The 22280-nt window shown below is 39.2% G+C and overlaps 3 protein-coding genes across 6 annotated transcripts in view; all 3 read right to left on the minus strand.

Annotated features, from left to right (window-relative positions):
* Positions 1 to 283: 283 nt before the first annotated feature.
* On the minus strand, positions 284 to 6522 carry zmat1 (zinc finger matrin-type 1). Of its 3 annotated transcripts, none has more exons than XM_040029167.1 (7): positions 6298 to 6522; positions 3780 to 3886; positions 3599 to 3670; positions 3242 to 3377; positions 2846 to 3133; positions 2159 to 2249; positions 284 to 1766 (listed from the first exon to the last, which is right to left on the minus strand). In XM_040029167.1, the coding sequence occupies exons 4-7, from the start codon at positions 3369 to 3371 to the stop codon at positions 797 to 799; spliced, it is 1479 nt and encodes a 492-aa protein (XP_039885101.1). In that variant the 5' UTR covers positions 3372 to 3377; positions 3599 to 3670; positions 3780 to 3886; positions 6298 to 6522; the 3' UTR covers positions 284 to 796. The 3 variants fall into 3 exon arrangements, with proteins under 3 accessions (XP_039885101.1, XP_039885100.1, XP_039885099.1); XM_040029166.1 differs by lacking the exon at positions 6298 to 6522 and adding an exon at positions 6145 to 6291 and having other exon boundaries at positions 3242 to 3374; XM_040029165.1 differs by lacking the exon at positions 6298 to 6522 and adding an exon at positions 6145 to 6291.
* Positions 6523 to 6696: 174 nt separating this feature from the next.
* On the minus strand, positions 6697 to 11269 carry gnrh2 (gonadotropin-releasing hormone 2). 2 transcript variants are annotated; one of them, XM_040029171.1, is made up of 4 exons: positions 8052 to 11269; positions 7326 to 7471; positions 7137 to 7220; positions 6697 to 6875 (listed from the first exon to the last, which is right to left on the minus strand). In XM_040029171.1, the coding sequence occupies exons 2-4, from the start codon at positions 7458 to 7460 to the stop codon at positions 6837 to 6839; spliced, it is 258 nt and encodes an 85-aa protein (XP_039885105.1). In that variant the 5' UTR covers positions 7461 to 7471; positions 8052 to 11269; the 3' UTR covers positions 6697 to 6836. The 2 variants fall into 2 exon arrangements, with proteins under 2 accessions (XP_039885105.1, XP_039885104.1); XM_040029170.1 differs by having other exon boundaries at positions 7326 to 11269.
* A 1305-nt stretch (positions 11270 to 12574) lies between these two features.
* ptpra (protein tyrosine phosphatase receptor type A) overlaps positions 12575 to 22280 on the minus strand; it is a 29022-nt gene continuing 19316 nt past the window's right edge. The window contains exons 5-22 of the mRNA XM_040029164.1: positions 20401 to 20500; positions 20135 to 20208; positions 19508 to 19644; positions 18600 to 18690; positions 18396 to 18472; positions 18256 to 18292; positions 18054 to 18151; positions 17609 to 17728; positions 17257 to 17423; positions 17026 to 17161; positions 16708 to 16857; positions 16468 to 16561; positions 16229 to 16305; positions 15917 to 16051; positions 14735 to 14860; positions 14473 to 14624; positions 13967 to 14102; positions 12575 to 13391 (exon numbers count right to left, since the gene is read on the minus strand). Coding sequence (XP_039885098.1) covers positions 13317 to 13391; positions 13967 to 14102; positions 14473 to 14624; positions 14735 to 14860; positions 15917 to 16051; positions 16229 to 16305; positions 16468 to 16561; positions 16708 to 16857; positions 17026 to 17161; positions 17257 to 17423; positions 17609 to 17728; positions 18054 to 18151; positions 18256 to 18292; positions 18396 to 18472; positions 18600 to 18690; positions 19508 to 19644; positions 20135 to 20208; positions 20401 to 20500 — 1982 coding nt within the window. The 3' untranslated portion in view covers positions 12575 to 13316. The remainder of the gene's footprint in view (positions 13392 to 13966; positions 14103 to 14472; positions 14625 to 14734; positions 14861 to 15916; positions 16052 to 16228; positions 16306 to 16467; positions 16562 to 16707; positions 16858 to 17025; positions 17162 to 17256; positions 17424 to 17608; positions 17729 to 18053; positions 18152 to 18255; positions 18293 to 18395; positions 18473 to 18599; positions 18691 to 19507; positions 19645 to 20134; positions 20209 to 20400; positions 20501 to 22280) is intronic.

The raw sequence follows: 22280 nt of genomic DNA on the forward strand, positions 1-22280 counted from the left end.
CATTTGAACGTCTGCACCTGTATGACCGCAAATGTGTTTTCTGGTTGTATAAATACAATCATAAAACATAGACATGCACACAGTGCACTGCAGACTGATGAAGTGTTAAATCTGCTGTGGTGCAACGCATGTGCCAGGCAGTATTTGTTGTATTTTTATCATTTCATAATACGTCTTACACTGAACTTCTGTACAGCACGTTGTCAGTGGCTTTATTTCAACCTTTGTGCCTGAGAGTGAGAACACACAGAGAGCTTCTGAAGTAATGAAATGAATAAGCTTCTGACATCTATGAGCTTTTATTTTCAGTACTGATGAAATGGATGAAGCTCAACAGCGCCAACCAGAGACTGCTAAAGGGATGACAATCTATCAAGTCCATGCCAGATGCACGCATCCATAATCAAATTTACCTTAGTGATGAGTTAAGAGTACTTCATAAACAAACAGTGCTAAACATTACAGCCATCAACTCACTGTACACACAAACCAAACTTATTATAAAGTGTCATAGTATAAAATTAATGCTGAATCTCCTCCAGATACAAACGAAATACATTCATTTCTTATACACATACAAATTGACTCTACATGGCTAGCCAGCTAGCAAACTTGTATAAGAAAACACTTTTCGGTTATTAGAGCAGATATAGAAAAAGGCCTTTGCTACCTGCTGACAGGATTTTTTTTTAAATCATTTTAATATAGCTTATTATTATTTTCAATGTCATGCTTATAATAAATGTTTGCCAAAAGTAGTCCAGAATACTGTTCACTTCAGCTGCTCCAGCAGAGTTTAACACCCCAGAATCGAGTCGTCCCACAGCTTTTCCTCCTCTGTCCTAGTGTCTGCTTTCTCTTTTGCCTTCTTCTTCTCTTTTCTGTATTTAGGTTTAATGGACTCATCCTCTTCACCCTCCCTTTGCTTAACATTAATTTCAGTCTGAATATGCAGTTCAGTCTCTTTGCTATTCTTCATCATGACTTCTGGCTTTAATTTGTCCATAACTTGATCTCCTCTTTCCACTTTAAAGTTTTCCTTAAGGGATTTTCTTTCTTTTCGTCTCCACTTGCCATGAATTTTTGACTTTTTCCTGCTCCTCTCCTCCTCCGACTCAACAGATTGCTCTCTTCTTCTCTCCTCTGAGTCATTATCTCTTTCCCTCCTCCGGCGTTTCCTCCTCCTCTCCTCATCCCTTCCTCTCCTCACTCTCTCCCTATGGGATGTTTTAATCTGCCTCTTTTCTCTGTGCCTATATTCACTATGATCACTATCACTTTCACTACTGCTGGAGGAGGAATACGAGGAGGAGGAGGAGTAAGATAATGAGGTAGTACAGGAGGAAGAGCTTGACCTTCTCTGCCTTCTTCTCATGGGCCAACTAGTGAGCGGTGGAGGACCTGAGTTACGAAGAACTGGAGGAGGATAGTTGTAATTTGAGGCACGTGACGGCAAGGGTGGGCCCTGAAACGATGAACACCCCATTTGAAGTGGAGAGTAATGACCAGAATGGGACTGATGAGGAGAAATGGAGGTAGGAAGGAGGTTGGACACAGGTTTATTTAGTTCCACCATATTCTTCCTATTTAATACTTCCCGTTCTTCATCTTCATCTTCCTTTTGCATGGTATCCTGAGGGAGGACCTGATTAGTCTTAGGAGTGATTCCACGAGCCTTCTGAACCTGAATGTAATCAGCCAGTTCATCTGCAAATGTGCTGTACAGTTTTTGCTGGGATTTGCATAGATCGATGACCTTCTTCTCCCTGAGCAAGAACACATAAACTTGAATTAGGCTGCTATTCAATCAGATAAATGGTGATGAAAAACCTACAAATTATAGCCTTAGTAAACCACAGAGGCATTCTGAGGTTCCTGCTTGAAAATGACATGCCCAAAATGAATTCATTATTTCTCCACAATTACAAACTCCCTGTAAACCAACTTGGTATCTAAATTAAGCTAACACTTGATTTGTGCCAGGTTGTTACAGGTTGCGACTCCTTTGTATATTTATAACAGTATTATTTTCATATTATTTAGTGTCATCACAAATAATTACTTCTTGCCAAAGGTAAGCTGAAGTGCAATGTAGTAAATATTACACTTTAAGAAAACAGTGACACAGTGAAAGTTGACATTGTCTTCTTAAACGTACTTTATCTGGTGTTTGTTTCCCTGCATGTGGTCCTGGTACATCTCCACAGAGTTAAATTGCATACTACACATCTGACACATCAAGGAACTGCCTGGAGAAAAAGATTAGAAAGAAGAGAGATTTTTTTTTAAAAATCCAACAACTTTCAACGGGCCAATAAAGATTTAGTAAAGTCATTTTTCTACTGTTTTACAAATTCTGGTTTTCTCTAAATCATTCATGCCATCTCCACAAAGAGATGCTGTAGCGCCTAAAGCTGAAAATAAAAAACAGGAAACTGCTTTATTAAACTTTCTGACATTCTGGCTCACCTGATTCAATCCCCTCAAGTCAGATTTATCAGATTAAAGTCATATTATTGTTATAATAATAAATAATAACAAAACCACAGAATTATAGCTAATCAGACTATCTGAATCACATCCATACTTACTGTAATAATGCTACAAAGCCAACTTCTATTTGATTATCTCCTATTCACCCACCTGTGCTGGGATGAAATCTTCACTGCTGATGTAGATGTTTCAACTAGATTTTTCACTTTTCCCTTCAGAACTTCCTGTTTCTTTTTCCCTTTCTTGTTAATGTTTCTGTCCTGGTTTCAGGCTGCTGTGGTGATTTTTATTAAATTCCTGAAGGATTTAACGCTCTTTGTATTATCCTGTTTGCTCAAAGGCAAAAAGTTACCTTGTTCTACATTGTGTCCTAGCTGTTTGAGCAGCTCCTGTCTGGCCTGATTCCTCTGGTGTTTGCGTCCACTGTAGTGCTGCAAGGCTACATGGGGATTCGTGAAGGAGGCAGTACACAGGGCACAGTACTTGTTGGGATCCTTCAAATCAACCTCTGTGCTACATGTAGCACTGGTGACTGCTGGATCCAAATCATGCTCCACAACACCCTCTGAGGATGGTTTTTGCTGAGACTTATCAGGATCCTGTTGGAGACCTGATGAAGCATGCACTTCTGTAGACTTCTCTATAAAATTACAGTGAAATCATAATGTCAACATATCTTCCTCACTGTGTGTAAATATCAAAATCTACATCAAGAAAATGCTTTTTGCATCACAGAGCTCAAACTTGCCTGATAGGTGAAGACTTTGTTTACGAAGATTTTTTGTATGGACTTTGCCTTCATAGTGTGATCTTGCCACCACAGGTGAGCTAAATACCATGTTGCAAAGCTCACAGAAATGATCTTTATCATTACTCATCGTCTGCTGAAAAAAACAAACAAAAACTATTAACTACTTATTTTATGAATACAAGATTGCTTTCATATACCCCTCATATTCTTTTGAGAGGGATATTATTAAAGCACTAATACTGTAGCTCTGATATTCTTCACTATTGGATGCTTACATTAGTTTGTCCTCACTCAGTTCTCATGATTACAGACAAGAGACTCCATCTGACAGAAAAAGAAAACTTGGCCACTAACCTGGGTGCCTGTTGACTTTTCTGCTTTTTTGGTCTGCAGGTACAGCTTGAGTTTCTGAGCGTGTTTCTTTCCCTGCAGTTGGACAACATGTGAGACATTATTAGAAAATATTTTACTTATGGCAGGTCTAATTAAAGTTGTACTACGGTGCTATGATTTGTGCCTGGAGGATAAAACACACCTCATAGTGAGACAGCCGCTGTGACTTAAACAGCAGCACAGCCTCACACACATGGCAGTAACTGTCTGTAAGGAGACACTTCAGTAGCGCCTCTTCAGCTTTGTTTCCTGTGCGGCAGAATACATGAAAACTTATTTAAACATGAAGCACAAACGAAACACTATTAAATTATTAAATTCACATAAGAGAAAAGTTTGTCCAATACAACTTCCATTTTCTCAGTACACAGAAAAAAAAGGCTGAATCTTTAAGAACATTTAACTTTCACACAACCTTTATTGGATCATATATTAACCTATCTAATGGTCCTTTTTCAAAACAAACTAATTTGTTTTGTAATTTGTTAATTTATACAATATGCTTTGCCTTAGTGTGGCAAATCTCATTCAACATTTACAATGATTTTAACATGACCTGCTAATTCTACAAAGGTCTACACAACTGGGGAGTTGTGAATATAACAGCTTAAATACATATTTCTATTAAAACGTTCCCCTTATGGAAAAGTTTATTTATCATTTATGAGGGAAAAGTAAGATATACTTTTATTTTTTTAATCTTCTAAAACTATTTCCGCTCAACACACACTTCCTAAAGTAGCATGCAACACACATGTTGACACATACTGCATATTATATTGCTAGCCCATAACAAATTGTGACTTGATTTCTTCCATTCTGCAGATTCTGGTTGAGATGCAATAGCTGATTCACTAGTGGTGCATTCAGTGCCAATTAACTAAAAGTAGACGTAAAAAAAAGAAAAAAAAATATGTGACAACTTAAATGCTCACACATAAAACCAAAAAGTTAAACTAATTCCTAAATAAATAAAAAATAGATGACAAATTACCCCTTTGTTGCAATACCTGTTTAGTGATTTACTTTTAAAAAGTACAGTTTAGTGATGACACTCACACAGGTGGATTAAATATTAAGTTTTACAAGCAAAGAAATAACTTATCTGCTCAGATATTTTGATAAAGTGTGGCCCAGAAACAACATTAAACCACACTGAATGAGCATGATGTTTCTGTGTTATTTCACCAACCTAACTGTTCAGCCAGTCTTGTATTGCTCATATTTTCAAAACTTTGAAGGACATTTTGCAACACAGAAATATGAAATTTATTAAAGTGAAATCAATGAATACAGTGCTGATACCAGTAAATAACAATGTTTAGGCAAGATTATTGATGTTGTAGGCTGTACTGAACTAATCATAGGACATGATGACTGGTGGAGACTGAATTTCTGTTAGAACTAAAATTGTTAACTACTTTACTTCAGTAGTTTTTTTTTAATTAAAAAAATAACTTATTTAAAATATCTGCGTTCGTCTCAAATGTAAACACATGCTCTTGCAGAGGTGCTTATCATGAAAAATTTTCCTAATTGAAATTACGGGACAGTCTGATATACTTATAAATACTGAAAATTACTATGAAAAAGAAAATAAGGCAATCAAAGGTGATGAGGGTTTACTTTTAAAGTGCTGAGTATCAACACTGGCATCCTACATGAAGTGCTGTGAAGCACATATAAAGGACCTCAGGACAATTAAACACTAAAAGGTGTTTAAATGCAAGAAATAAAAGACTGAAACAAGTACTCTATATGTACTCACTCTGATGCTCCTGAAGAATTTATGTGCACTGATATATTTCAAATATTGTACTTACCAAATGACTTTCCATTTCCATTTATTATCCTTTCACCTTGAGAACACTGTTTTAGTTTACTAATGAGTTTAACCGGCACAAAAAAGGTGGATGCCAACTTTAAGTTTTAGCCTCAATGATGCTTCAGGTGCTAAGGTTTGCAGTCCTTAATATTGTTTTTTTTTTTTTAATGGCGACATTTCAGACTAAGTTTACAATTAGACTAGCTTTCCCATGTAGGATGAAATAAATTATGTCATCCACTTAACAGTTTATGGCTTCTGCTGCTAAAACCGGTTAGTCGACGAATCGGTTAGCATTAACTACCGGTATATGGAATCATTTAAAGGGACTGTTTTGTTTCGTGTGGGGGTCGAACTTGCTGGTACTAGCTCTGAGACAAACAACATAAGGAAAAGTACCCTAACTGTTCATGGTTTAATCATCAAGCTGGGCCAAGGGTAAGAGGGAGATTTTCGGGGCGATAGTTTCTACTATCCTCCTCGTAGAGACCGCTATAAAATTCTGAAAGCCCCTCACGTTAAAGCAGATTAACGTTAGGCAGCCGACGTTAGCAAATTTAGCTAAGCAGCTAACGAGCTCACTAGAATAATGAGCTGGCTAGCCACATAGCAGAAAAGCTAACAAAGGCGCAGCAGGTAGGGTGCCATACGGCTGAATTTTCACATTCTGAAGACAACTCACCTTCAACCTGGGTACTATCTATTTTATTGTTTATTACTTTGTCAGCATCTGTGACAGAAGTCGCGTTAGAGATACTGGCAATGTTATTTTGAGAGTCTGACTCCGCAGTTAGCGAAGTACAGCCACTTGTGTCGTCCATCTTTTTTTCCCTACCTGAGCGTGCATGCGCAGTAGTATTGTAGTCCTGGTACAGGAAAGCTAGTTTTAATAACTTACATCCTCCGTATTTTTTCGTCTTGTGTATTTTAAAGACTTGTTTTCATGAAAATCCTTTAACGAATAATCAGAAACGGCAATGGGAAAATCTCTCTGTTATGTTCAAATGATTTACTTCTTCTATCGAAATATCTAAAATCACGACTCTGCGCGTGCACAGCAGGACCCGGATCCTTAGTATGTAAATGGAACTGATTCATATTTATGTATTTGCTACTTTTTTATCATCTAAGAAGTCAGTGTTTTCTCTCTATGCCTTATATTCATATCATTAGCTGCACCAAAAATGAAGAAAAAAAAACAAGTTAATATCAAAATAGATATTTTATTCTGGGACATCATTTTCACATCGAAAAAAACAAGACAAATTTACTGACAAACATTACAAACAGCAAGGCCAGATGATCACAAAATCACGTCAAGGCAGAAATACAAAGGAAGTGGGTTACTATAGAAAAGAAGTCTCTGGAAAGATGTCACTTTCTCTTCTGAAGCTCTCTGGCTAAGGCATCCAGCTGTGGAAAGAATTTAGTATGGCATTAGACTAATACACAGAAATCAATACAGGCTACACACAGATATGCACACTATGGCTGGATAAGCACAACTTCACTAATACGTGTACGTCAGTCAAGAATTTTCAGTCAATGTCAGTCAGATTTCAGAGTAGACAAAATCTCATGATCATATGATCATAAGAAATATACTGATGGCAAGACATTGTGATTCAAGTACCATTAAACATGCTACTGTTCATCTCTGCTTTTCTCACTTACAAGAATGTTTCTCAGGATACTCCTCCTCTGGGGTCTCAGGTAGCTGCATTCCCCTGCTTCACACAGCTTAATCTCCTCTGAAATCTAAGAAGCAAAACAGATTGAGGTTAAGGGATAAAGGGTATCTTCATTCTCAACAGAAACTGCTCAGTGATTGGTTAAATTATTCACACAAACACTTATCCCAACCTCTGATGTGCCAAAGGAGTCCAGCTCCCTTTTTCCTCCAGGATACCAACCATGGGACCAGTGCTGGGCAAAGGACAGCTGAACCCCCACACAGAGAAGCAGCCCCAAGAGCAAAGCCAGTCGAGACACACACATGATATTCCCACCTAGAAGAACGGACATAGAGTTAGTTTGAAAAATATTTGAAGAACACATTCTTTATTGAGAATTTCCTGCAATAAAAGCTAAAAAGAAAAGTGTTGTTAGCTGCAATAAAGTTAATTTTAAGATCTGAGCTAAAATATTTAAGTGCAAACTTGCTATATTATTATGAATGCTGGCTATCATTTCAGGCGAACATCCAAATTTTTCACTGCATTTGGAAAACTTTTACATAACATCACTTTAAGCCAGGGGTGTCAAACGTAAGACCCGCAGGCCAGAATCGGCCCTGCAAAGACTCCAATCGCGGCCCACTGGATGGCTCTGGAAAATGTGAAGGAAGACATACATTTTTGAACTTTTTACTGCATTTTCACAAATTTCACAGCTTTTCCCACTCATAAAGAAAAATGAGTTTGACATCCCTGCTTTCAGCGCTTCTATCATGCACTCAATTTTGAGTACAATATTCTAGTTGTCCTTTGTCATTCTGAAAGTAAATATTGAAAGTATCAGATCTTGAATCGAATAATAGTTTTAGATAAACTACTAAAACTGGGCAGAAATGTAATCATTTGTCCTTACCTTAGTCTTAGATTTCACAGCTTTATCAGTCCAAGTTTCCCTCAGTGTACCTGCAGGGGTTCACTTCAAAATGTTCTTTTCCTTTGGTGGATTTAGTGCTAAAATCAGCTTGCGGTACAACCGAGGTGTTTTACTGAAGAGATTCTCTGCTCCCTCTTTCTTCCCCTCAATATATAGACCAATCCCCCAGCACACATCATTGTCTTCCTTATTCTTCCCCGCCCATCTTTGACCCCTTTGACTCCCTCTTCTTCTAAGGGGTCAAATGAATCATCCATGGGGACGAGACGTACATGCGGTCCGACCAATTCCAATTATCATCTGTAAACAGCACTGACACCCATCTATACCACCAATATCCTCTTCTACACTATGTCAATTTAAATAAGACATTCAAGTCATTATTAGTGAGATCCATCATCATTCTGTCACAGTCAGTGCTCATTGAGGATAAACCTTATACACGGTCAGCTTGCTTTCATTACTGGCTCTCAACAGGCAGGGCCTTTTAAGTAAGAATGCTTAGACATATGATGACTGAAGCTTCAATTTCCTACTTTTTACACCGGTATTGACCACAATGAACCACCACACGTTTTCTCTCTGACCCTGCTGACACCTCAGGGGGATCTGATAGGAAGAGGAACGAATACACTGGATTCCTGACCAATCCACTGGTGACATTATTGTCAATTAGAGGAGAAAAGGTATTTATGTTTCAGTTCACACCCAGGAAGTGACTGCATATGTTGCTACAGATGTAACATAACTCATTCGACATAATCAGTCAGTGGTAGATGCTACAACAGGCCAAGCTGACCATTAATAAAATCAGTACATTTTGATGTAAAAATTTAACCTTAATGGCCAATTCGTTTTCCCATTGCCTTATTCATCAAATACTATAATTTACTTAGAGGGCTAAGTTTGGTCATTATTAATGTATTTTTTCCCCCTACAAAGCAGAAATGAAACCATTTTCACTAAAGGTATTGCCTTTACATATTTGTGTGTATTATTGTAGGGTTCTTGCAATATGAGGTGGCTGATGTGATTATATATATATAAATAAAATTGAATTGAATCTCATGTTGGCGCGTAAGTGAAACTAGCCCCGTTTAAAAATGGATATCTGCAGATTAGGCTCGACAGTGAAAGGTTTGTTGCTAAACATCCAGTTCTTTCAGTAGGTGTTGCAGACTTTGTGTTAACATTTTGACTTAAACCTGCCTCTTAAATCACAGCATTTTTCAGCTCTTGATATAAAATGAGGAATTTCTTGTCAGTGTCAATAAAAATAAATACTGTGCCCATCACACCGAGTAATATTAGGGTTAAGGGTTAACTCAGTACTAACACTACCAAAAATAGTTGCTTTCCATTCTTTATACCTTTCAATACTTCAACAACACCAGTGAATGAATGGTGCAAAGGGTTCGATATTGACTGGAAATCTTTCAAGAGCAGGAGTGCCTGATCCTTAAGGTAACCACAACCCATAGTCAATTATTTGGCACCACAGCACCAGCATTAGTTATTGAGAGGTGAGCTGTACATGTGCGTCAGATCATCGTGACTTTAAAGAAGCAGAGAAAACGTGGACGCACAAATTGTACTTAGAGATGGGATGTATGCTGACAAGAGGTTAAAATCTCAAGCACTTTATTAGGTTTGAACAGTATCTTGCTTAGAAAGGCCATTTGGCATTATATAATTATATATAATTTTATCATATATAATTATATATACATATATTCAAATGTTGAATAACAAAAAAAACACAAGAAACAAACTTAGGCAAAATAAAAAATAGGATTTGCTTAAGACAATCATACCAAATTAAAAAATGGCCGAAACACATCTGTAATACATTTGAAAATGGTCCCGATACAGTTCAATATACATCTTTAAAAAAAAAATTACAGGAGGGAATAGAAAATAAAATAAGCAAGGCAGCAGACAGGAATGAATTATAAATAACCTTACATTATGTACAAAAGCGGAGAGGGTGTTGACCACTGGGAGGAATGGTTCAAGAGGGAAAGTGAAGGATAGAAAGGAAGCAACAAGTGAGCGGAGATGAATAGGAGACAAAGAGAAGGTGATGAGAAGAGAAAAGTTGGGCAACAGTTTTCTGCTGTCTCCCTTTCTAGAAATGGAGACTGTGGATTGAGTTTCATAAGGGCATTCAAAACGCTCCAGTGGGGGAAAACTCCTGGAATAAAGGGATAAAACAAGGGTAACTGGTTTCCCTTGGTGGTAAAGGATGCAAATCCTATTTCTGTGTTTTAGTTCTACATTCGGGGTACCAACACTTGATTACTAGTCATGGATCCCACGTTCAGCTGATATGGAATGAAATTAAAATACTATGCATTTGAAAAAAAAATAAAATAAAGGTGTCAATGTTAGTTTGATGTACACAAGCACGAAATCCACAAATATACAACTACAGGGAATGTGAAAGAATAACTGACCCACACTTGGTTCTGGCTCCCTCAATTTGTCACACAAAAAGGATTTGTCATTGGTCAACAGGTGAAACATGAGGAAATGCATGCGAGTTAAGAAAACTCCAGGGATGATTCATTCGTTTTGAAAACCTACCCGTGAGGCACTTCATCAGTTCACTTATAATAACAAAATCAACAAAATATTGGGTCTCACAGTTTGGCACAGTGTCATGTTTTGTGGTCAAATTGCAGTGAGACATGATCACATGATTGAAACGTGCACAACAAACCCCTGTAATTTAAGAACAGACAGTAACGCTAAGCATCCCCTCTTCTATAACCTGATGAAACACCCAGTGAGTGTCAATGTAAATAAATGAAAAACATAATGGAACCTAACCAATCGTGTTAGCACTTGTGATGCTTTGGAACAAAAAGACCTGAAATCAAGAACATGACCCACTCACAGCCAACAGTGATTTGAGTGACTGGTCAGCTTAGCTGTCCGCTACTTTTAAGTAATCAGCCTAGGGCTTTGAGACCTGAAAACCCTTCAACAGATCAAACACAGTATAGTCACCATATTGTAAAAATCAAGGCCATATCTTTTTGACCTTAGCTCTCATTTGGTTCTGTACTTTTTAAGGGCTTTACATTTGGTGCAAAGAGTGCATGAGTGTTCAAACAATCAACATTGATGCGATCACCCCTTCTCAAAATTTATTATTTTTGAAAACGATATAGCCACTATCAGTTTGACACACTTGATTGTGCTCCTTCTTTTAATAAAATAAATTAAATAAAGGAGTGCTAATGTAATGTAGATTATACACAAGTATGGGTCTGTTTACAGTTAAAAGCTACAATAAGAAACACCGAACTAGCTGGAAAATTCCAAAAGAAGGAGAAAAAAAAAAAGATTTAATTTTTTATTACAGTCTTTTAAAATCCAGCTGCGGGATCATATCTGAATACCCTGACTTTGGTGGAAGCCAGTACCACTTGAAGGTGACACAGCTGCAGAGATCAACTCAAGTTGAATATGTTCAATTTGTAAATTTAAACATCCTGGCATCAGTCATTTCCTGAGCGGACTGACCTAAAACCCTGCGGTTAACAGACATCATTTATCTTTTATTACAATCAAAAAAGGGCATGGCCTCAATGTTGACCTTGGATGAAATAAAAACACTGTAGTTCAAGTCTGAGCGCCATCCTACGACATTCATTTAAAAAAAGCATTGCATGGCACATTTCTTCTTTTAAAGTAACAACAAATCCATTTTTGAGAGAAATTGTTAGCAACAGCATTCGAATAAAAGAAAACATTCCTCAGTTATCAATATTCATGATGGGAATTAAAAAGGCATCGCTCTGAAGGAGTGACAGCGCAGTCTTGTGACCCGACGCCAAATATTTAAAAAAGAAAAGGAAGAAAAAAAGACAGTAAATCCCAGCAGGCTCAAAGGAAAACTATAAACCCAGACAGAAAAGAAATACAGTCTACAAAATTAAAAAAAATACTGAAGTGCTTATGTAAACAAAACAAATGCTGGGTATTGTTGATTTGTATGATGCAATAATGAGTTACTGTTTATGATTTGGCTCGCCAACATCATCAACATTACTGCTGATACCGTAACAGACCCTAGAACGTCATATAAGCCTTAATAAAACTACATGTCTCGAGTGTACGGGGCATATAAAATCTCAATGTTTTAATTAGTGATCCTTGGATAGCTCAAAAGTTTTGCTGTTCTGAACGTCTAAAGATGAAAGTCTCCAGACTCCAGAGCTACATACCTGACTAAGTGAAGGACTTTGGCACTTTGCAGACACGAGAAAGCGATGTGGAACCACGCCACAGCGCTCTCTGCCAGCTTGTGCTCCAGTTCAAACACACACAGACGCTCAAAGAATAATTAGCGGCTCCTGGTATTTAGGGTGTACGTTTACACGTATTAAAACCTGAGACTATGAGCTACATCAGAGATTCCGATCTCCAGTAATGAGCTACCTCTGAACCCCTGAAACCTAACGGAGAGAAACTGTAACTGGCTTGGAAAGCTGTTTTTTTTTTTTTTTTTGCCAAATCGAGGCAACCAACCCAATGTAGAGAAAAACTGCTTGTGTGAATGTCTGAGGAGTGAAAAACAGTTCAGGGTCTGTGGGTGAATGTAGAAACTTCTGCTACCACACAAAGTTGCTACAGTGTGGCTCGGGCAAAGTTTAAAATGTTTTAGGTCTCTGTCCCCAAGGTGTTTACAAAAAATTAAAAAAAACTGGTTGTTGTACATTAGCCACCAAAGCATTAGATTTATAGTCATATATATTTATATATTTATACCAATAAAATACATTACAGGTGCCACCCTAAAATGCAGCCAAACTCAAAACTGTGTCTAAAACCATAATAATAAAATGCAACACAGTTAGGTATATATATACATATTGGGGAGGGGGGGTGAAGATGGAAAGCAAAATAGGGGTGAAGGGCTGTATTAACATCATTACAAAATATTCAAGAAGGCATCTCAGTTTTTTTCTCTGTCCAGCTGCACTGCCCTGTTCTGTCCTTTGGGAGGAGACCTCTTTTCCCTTTTCCTCTGGGCAGTTCAATCCCATCCACAGATCAAGCTGTGATGAGTTTTTTGTTGTTGTTGTTTTTTCAAAGATCCATCAGATGGGGATACGCAGCTCTCTGCATGGCAACATACTGAATGTGTGTGCTCTGGAGCGTGTATATGCTTTTATGAAGTGCATGTGGATATCTATTCATCCATCCATCCATCCATCCATCAATGGCAGGTCCCTACTTGAAGTTGGCATAGTCAGAAAAAGCATCAATGTATTCTTGAACCACTTTGTAGCAGAACTCGTACTGCTCCTGCAAAGGGGAGAGAGAACAAAAAAACAGCTACATCAGCTGGGGCTATCAATCTGTGACAGTTCAGTCACTGAAGTCATCGAGCCCACAATCTGAGAGGCACTGCGTACTCTCAGGCTAGCAGCTTGTCAATCAACCTGCTTTATCTCCCTTTTTGACTCTTGAAAATACTGACTTAGTTTTTACAGATGTCACAGAGCAAGAGAGCCAAGGGTCCCTTTTCTCATAGACCTCTACAGGACAACGGAGGCACTGGTCAATAGAAAGAATGTGGGTTTACAACTCTTCCACATTAACTTCAGTTTTCAGACCCAGAAGCTACATACGCCCCTTTTCTACTAGGAACTGCAGTATTACCCACTCAGCTCGACTTGACTCAGTTTTTAGGGTTTTCCATTAAGCGTCTACAGCCAGCTGAGTCTGAACATTTGAAACACCTAAACAAGATCAACAAGAGCATCTTTCAAGGAAGTCAGTGTGATGAAAGCAAACTCTCCTCGTCAAAGACAAACTTGCTGCATAATGGGGCATTATAATAAATGAAAAGTTAAAGTTCAAGTGTAATAAGTCCTTACCAGTGTCTGCACCATGTGGGGTCTCTGCAGTCTGAGGCTCTTCACTGTCTGGAAGACATCCAGGATCCCTTCTGCTTTCACCCGCTCCAGAACTGTACTCAATGCACAGAAAGTCCCCGTCCGGCCAGCACCAGCACTGCAAACACAAACACAGCCAAAAATGCAAACCTCAGTATGCACGCTGGAGTCCGAGCCTGCAGAAATAACACGTGCAAATAACATTTGTTTTGAGCGTACTTGCTAGAAACAAAAAAAAGGGTAGGAACAGATCTGGGAGCAGTTAAAATGTCATAAGGAAGAAGAGAACAATTAGTCTGAGCTGTTTTTTCCTGTGGTTTGTTTAGAGGAACAGTTTCCCAGCACCTACAATTGCAGGGCAGTTTAGAAGTGTACAACAGAAAAAAATGTAATTATATTAATGTTACGCATTTATCTCCCTAAATTTTGTTAGACTGGCACATACAAATTCAAAGGTTAGGGGTTTGTGTGTGTCTGTATTTTCTTACCTGCAGTGCACAGTGATTGGGTGGTTGCCAGATTGCTGCTGTTGTCTCTGCACTGCAGCAATTAAGTTGATCATGCCTTTACCATCAGTGGGGATGCCCACCTCTGGCCAGCCATGGAAATGGAATTGACGCACTACTCGAGTCTTGTTCTCCTGGAAAGATGGATGATAAAACAGATAATAAACAGATAATGTGTTTGTTCCATGTTAGAACTTCTCGGTTGTTTTATAGTATTTCATCATTTCATTGAGCCCTTTATTACCCTGGTGTTGGTGACCAAGAGGTCACGCACTGTGTAACTCTCGTTCTCTTCCTCTCTTTTAAGCTCAATTGTGATGTCTCCATGGGTCACTGCTGAATCACTGGGCCAATACTGAGCACATTTCTCCTATAGGACACAGGACATGGAAAAAAGTCAAATAAAGGTTGATGACATGTTAGAAGTCATTAAATACCAAGCAGATTTAAAATGTCAGACACATCTGAAATATATGCTAATTTTTATATTGTATATGTAGTACTTTAGTACTGCATCCATCTACTTGGAACACAGAGAGAACCTTTATTACACATTAATTACAAAAACTAAGGAAAAAAATTAAACTGAACTGGTAACGCTGGAATCTTTATTTCTAATTCTGGCCTTTAAAAAGGGATTTACCGTTACTGTTGAGCTTTCCAAAAAAAAAAAAGAAAAAAGGTTGCTTTTACTTGCTGGGAATAATTTATAGTGCAGTTAATAAAGATTGATGATAAAAACATGTCCACTGGCAAAATAACAGTTCTGCACATGTACTGCAATTTGTACAATGCAAGCCAGATGCACACATGCGGAAACACACCGTTTCACTTCACAATTCACCCCAGAATGTTCCGGTTTAAGATGTTTCTAATATCAAAGTAGTACAGTTATAGGTATCACTGAATTGAACAGTACATGTAAGATTTTATTTCCCAACAAATCGAGCGTTTACTGGAGATAAAACAGTTGACTGAAGTTGCCAGCCTGTCATATGTAATGTAATTAAAAGTGACCAGTGATAAGAGGGTCATTTCCTCACTTCCTATTCGACACTGAACTGTCAAAATCCAGTTGATTCACAGTAGAAGAAATGATCTTTGAAAACGGAGACACCAGTGAGAGCGTGCACTCAAACTCTCGCACTCTCAGTTGCTGCTTTTTTAGCTTGCTGTGTAGTTTTGTGTTGTTTGTGCATAAGGCTTTATACTGTGAGAGAGACAGTCAACAGCAGTATGTGTGTGACATAATATTTGCTAGTGGCTCACAAGAGAAATGTGACGCCACAAGTAATACATTATACAAGACTGGTAGCATCCAGTTGGAATCAGTCCCGATATCAATATTCTATCTTTACCAGTTACTGATTTGGTATCTAATACCAGATCAATAACTGCAAACACACACACAGACACACACAGAGACCTGGCCTCTCTCCTCCAGCTCAGTGAGCATGACTATGGAGCAGCTTCTCCACTCCCAGATCATCCTCCAGAAGTCCTCTATAGTGTGTTGCAGGGGCCCCTGGCTCGCCATATAAGCATCCTTCTGACGATAGCCCTGTTACCACAAGGAGGAAAGAGACAGGAGTGATGTCCACGGAGAAAAAGTTTAATGATGCAAAAAAAGAGAGAGAACGAGAGCGGGGGGGAAAAGGTAGATGTAAAAAAAAACGATCGATTGCACGCATTAATGAAATGAAATGCTCCACTCTAATCCGGACACTGTTACACTCACATCAATGAAGGAAGCATTGACATAGTCGGTGTTCTCCTCTCCTCGTTTGACTGGAATGATCACTCTGTTGAACTCGTCTGTTAGAATCAAGGAGAAGCATTTCTCTTGATTAATGGAAAAAGCTTTAAGTGTTTGCACAGGAGCATATGCATTAATAAATACGCTGTTTTTATGCATTACTAATTCATATAGGCGCCAAATAAAAACCCACACCGCACAACTAAAATAGCTCGACTCACATGGAATGATCTGCAGAACTCTGTTCTTCTTCATGTTGACAGGAAGGTTGCCCGTTCTCATCTTGTCATTTTGAATCTTGATGGATGTCAGTTTCTAGAAATTACAAGATAACAAGCAAAAGTTTAAATTACTTCGAATTTCACAATATTACTAGTAGGAACCTCAATTCATACAAAATAATGCAAAAAGGAGGGGAGTAACAGAGAATAATTTGTCTTTGGAAGAACACATAAGCAGACCTTAAATTCAGCCTCCAGACCACTGCAGCCAGCTCCAGGTGAGGGCGCATAGAGTTTGGCCAAGTGGGATTCCAGTGAGGTCACCTCTAACTCTGTGTCTCCGTACAGATAGTGCTCTAACAGCGCTTGGAAGATAAAAACGTACTGCATCTGTGGGAGAGAGTGATGATTGTGTAGAGCAAGACGGAATAAAAGGAAATCGTGAATAAATGACTCCGATACAGAGTTTTGATAATTCAGTAGTTAGTGTCTAGGTTTTTGCTTCTGCATTATAATCATGAATCTACCGTTGGTGCTTTGTGTTGATACTCCACTTACATCTGTCTGAACCATTTGACAGCGTTGGGCTCTTATCCTGGTGACAAAGCCAAACACGTCCACCTTCTTTTCCGCGATCATCATGTCCAACATGGCATCGATCACAATAAAGGTACCAGTCCTCCCCACACCCGCACTGACAGAAGGAAACATGATCTTGTGAATTGCAAGTAGTGTGCAGAGAAATACATAACAAAAACACAGTGGGCGGCGTGAAGCACACCTACTTACCTGCAGTGAACAACAATGGGCCCAGCATACTGGGGGTTGCAGGCCTTGACTTTCTTTAGGAACTTGAGCATTCCAATAGGGGTGAAGGGCACCCCGAAGTCTGGCCAGCTGGTGAAATGGAACTGGGTGATGAGGCGCTGAGGCTTCTTCCCAGAAACATCTCCTACCTGAGACACCAACAACACACACCATAAAGTAAACCAGAATATATTAAAAAAAAAAAAAAACACAACAAATTTCACCGTATGTACAGAACAGACTTTACACTGATAAACCAGGCATGGAAACTTATTCTGATAATAAACTTCAAAACAATGAGTAAAGCTCAACAGTTAAAGGACAAGCATGGTACCTGTTGGATGCAGAACTTGCGGATGGTGTAATCCACTAGAACCATTGTGTCTTCTACAGACACCCGAATGTTCCCATATGTCCAGCAGCCCTGGTCCGGCCAGTACTGAGCACACTTACACTAAAAAATACAGAGTGATTCGAGACAAAGCACACGCGTAAAGAAGTGCATGTAATGAAACACTCAGGTATTACAGTATTGCTGTAGGATTAACAGAACAAGTACAGTAGAGAAAACAAAGACAGGTTAAGTCATGCTGTGAAGGTCTTTGCATAAGGACTCATACAAGGGGGGCTTTAAAGGAGCACTCAATTTACCATCTTAACTATATTATGAATGTGGATACAAATGCAATCTTTCATATGTTAAAAAGCTGTTATAACATCACATAAATCAAATTAGCTCAAAAGAAGCATCATCATCATCATGTGTCCAGCTCTCTCACCTCTTTTCTCTCCTTCAGGTTGGTCACCATGACTATTGTGACTGTGTTCTGCTCCCAGATCATACGCCAGAAGTCATTTACAGTTTCCTCCTTTGGCCCTGAGAGATTGAGACAGATGAAGCAATCAAGAAGCACAATCAGGTTTATTATTAGCGAACGATGGCACAGTTTGTTTCTGCCTGACTGCAACTGCCAGCCTCACCTTGAGCTGCAATAAACTTGTTCTTCTCTTGGTAACCCTGCAGAAGTAAAAGGCCGAGAGGACACATTAGCATGACACTGAATAAAATGTGATCGGTAAAAAGCAGAACTGTGGAAAAGAAGCTCAATGTATATACAAACATTTATAAATGAGGCATTAATAAAGTCAGAGTCTGGGACTCCCTCCAGAGATGAGAGATGCACCCTGGAGTGATCATCTGGGAGAGAAAGAATGACGCATGTTAATTCCACCTCAGTTTAATTGTGACTTTTTTCTTTTTGTAACTACGAGATCTGTTTTTTTGTGTCAGTCAGTATCAGTCTGAGAGACGAGGTTTCACTTACATGGCAGGATATTCACATATCTGTTCTTTTCTTTATTCTCTTCCTTAGAGGCAGCGTCACACGTTGCCTGGATGGGGCAGACTGGCAGTGCCTAAAACAGGAGAAGAACACAGACATATTTATAGACAGCAGAGATTTGCATCAGTGTGACCATAAAGATAATTTCCTGCTCTTTTTGCCTACTGAACCTAATGCACATCACAAACTCATTTAGTGTGACTGCACAGTATGGTCTGTGCATTGATCAGGATTCATCCTTATTTATTCACCACAGTTTAGCTGCCTACTTTATTTTAAAACACTTTTAAAAACCCATTTGTTGTCGCTTAATTTCAGGTCTAGTTGAACAAAGTATCCTGGCTTTTATAATGCAAACAGAGTCTTATTTGCTTCTTTTATTTGGTTATAGTGTATGCTTATTTTTGATTTAGTGACTGTTATGTATAGTCTATACCTAATATAAACTGTACAGCATGTTGGTCAGCTGAGGTTGTTTAAAATGTGCTTTAGAAATAAACTCTCATTTTGTGCAAACAGGGTTAACTATTTAAGCCAGTGGCTCCTTAACCTTTTCTCTTCAACATTTCTTCTTCATGAAATGGAATCATCAGACTAGCCTTACATTTGTACTGCTACCACGTGGAGTGACTAACACGGCTCCTTACCCTTTAATCCATTACTTTTCCTACATTAAATGTAATTATGTAACAACTGAGTCTCATGTGGCTCTAAGTTTACTGGAGACTGTGCCTCCAGAATTAGCCAAGTCTAAATATGACTTTTGAACTGTTACTTGTCCTTTAATACAAATATCTATACTTTTTCATTTAAAGTTTTTCATTCTGATTTACTAATTAAACCAACAGAGTTGCATGCTATCAAAGAGTGCTTGCTTGAGTGTGCCATACATTAAACTCCTCTCTGAAGAGCTTGTTGTCATCAGCCATGCGACGGTTCATTTCTTCCTCCAGCTTGTCCACGGGAAGCGGCGGGTACTTCCTGTTTGTACTGGGTGAGCGGGCCAATAGCGGCACACTCTGGAGTTCTGTAGCAATGAGCAGGAAGGGAGGAGGCAGGAGCGAGGAGAAGGGGAAGGAACGGGAGGGGTGAGACAGGTAGAGATAAACACATGGGTAAGAGCATGAGACTGGAGATGACTTACATCATGCAACACTGACTTCATCATTCACTGTCTTTTCTTGAAACGCACAGCAGAGGGCGATGTGAGTCAGCGCTGCAACATATAGGACTAACTGCAGCTCTGCTGATTAGGTAATCGCAGTGAACAAAAGCTTCCTCCAGCAGTGAGCCAGGGAAATGTTATCAGTTGGGGAAGTAAGATCAATCGAAGCTTATCGGGGAAAAAACACTGACTAACAAGTCTGGTCAACCTGGCTGTTCACGTTTGCCCAAATGACCCAAATCAAATAAGCTCAGTATTTCACCGAGATTGTTGCCGTATCTCTCAACAAATACAAAGCACACGCAAACACACAGTCACCCAGAGCTGACAAGGGATGCGCGATTGCTTTTACCTGTGTCGTCTGACCTGCCATTGGTCAGTCTGAAGGAGTTCGAATGGCTCCCTGCTTGTTTGTACTTCTTAAACCTGTCGATCAACAAAGATCAAAGTGCGTTTTAACACAGATACACACTCTTTCTTGATCTCGCTCTCTCACAAAAACACACTACTTTTGTCTCACAGCAGAATGGCAGTCAGTCATTGCCATGGTAACAGCAGCACCTCAGGCCCTCACCACAGGTCTCCGTGTCCGACAAACATCAACCGTAGTTTACCAACCTGAGCATGTAGAGGATTATGATGATGAAGATGATGACCAGCAGAGAGGACAGGGCCACCATCACGGCTATGATCGGCATGTCCCCAGCATCTTCGTCACCTACACGAGGCACAAAGGGAAAGGGCAGAATAACCGATAAATCCACAGAATTTTAGGGGGAGGGAGTCAACACCTGATCTGATTCAGTGCTTTGGTTAGATGCCAAATTCCAAAACCATTACTAAATTATTCTCGTGTTCCGGTGGGCCATAAAAGCATGTGCTGAACTTGCTAAATGTGAATGCTGATTAGCTTAACGTCCACATTTAACAGCAGACATGTTGTGTTCTTGGTGCACAAAATATGTAGAAGAGTAATGTTACCAACAGACCAAATATAACTGATGTCAAAGAATAGGCTGAGGCACTAAAGTTCTCTTTCGACATTCAAAAACTCAAAGCTGATTCACAACTTAACAGCTGGCAAATCAAACAACTGCCTTTACTGCCAGAGTTATAAAAAAAAAAAAAAGGAAAGCACAATCACGAGCAAATCCAAAATTTGTTGTATGTAAAGAATAAACACAATAGCACGTTGTTACATGTAATACTACAGTGAAGTTCTCAGTGGTTGAGGGGTAAATTAGGCTAACTCATAAGAGAGCAGAATAGCTAATACCCCCTTGTTTATAGAGGGTGACAATCTTTATATCTACAAAAACGAGCAAGGATGTTTTCACAGGACTCTATGCTGTCCAGCAGTGAGCAGCCAGGAGCTGCTAATTAAAAGCGCTTTATTAACTGATCATCAGCAAGTGTGACCAACTCTATAAAAGCAGAACATCTGACAGTTTGTTGGTCTGAAGCCACAATCTTCTCAGGAATAGATGTCTAATAAGCAGAGACCTTGCAAAAAAACCCAAGAGCTACATCTCAGACTCTACTCGAGCCTCAGTTAGCATGTTAAATGTTAAAGGTCATGACAACACAAACAGAAAAAGAGTGAACCAGTACAGTTTGTTTGGAAAGGCTGCCAGGAGAAAGCCTCTTCTCTTTAAAAAGAACACGACAGCACAGCTTAGCTTTGTAAAGTTGAATCTGAACAAACCACAAGACTCCTGGAACAATTTCCTTTGGAGAGATGACACTAAAGCCAAGATATTTGGTCATAGTGCAATGTTTGGACAAACAGGTTAATCAGCATTAACACCTAACAGCATAACTGTCAAGCACAGCAGTGGAGGGGTGAGGATTTGGACTTGTTTTGCAGCCACAGGACTATGAGCACCTTGCAGTCACTAAGTGAACCATGAACTCCTGTATAAGTATTCTGGAGTCAAATGTGAGGCCCTCTAACTGACAGCTAAAGCGGGCCCTCCTCTGTTGTCTGCCAACAGTGAGCTCGGACTCTTTCAACATCATCCTGTACTTTTCCCTTCCAGAATGGCCGTCCGTGTTAATATTTCATTGCATGGCTTTAAGAAGGAAAAACCCACAAATGGAGAGAGCAACAGGCTGTCCCTTAAGAATAAGCAGAAATCACAGTTTAACTGTGAAGGTCAAAAACTGGTTACACCCAAGATGACAGCACACACAGGATGATGGTATAAAACACTGAAACTTTAAAGAGGTTTGCTGTGAATTCAATCTGAATTATTAAGAGCAAATTTTAAGCACTTTTTACATATCAAGTCTCTACAAGCCTCTATCCTGCTGTGATGTCCGTGACTAGCAGGAAAGGATTGCAGTCACATTGCCAAGTTACCTGTTCTTCGTGATGTTTCTGTAGGCTGTTACTTGACATTTTGTATACGTCACCACCATGTGCAAAAGTTACTATTTGAAGACCCTGTGGTCTTCTGGTGACCTTTCACTGCCACAGTTGGAACAAAAGACATGAG

Source organism: Simochromis diagramma, unplaced genomic scaffold (genome assembly GCF_900408965.1).
Source record: "Simochromis diagramma unplaced genomic scaffold, fSimDia1.1 OVJJ01000483.1, whole genome shotgun sequence".
In the NCBI taxonomy this organism is placed as follows: domain Eukaryota; kingdom Metazoa; phylum Chordata; class Actinopteri; order Cichliformes; family Cichlidae; genus Simochromis; species Simochromis diagramma.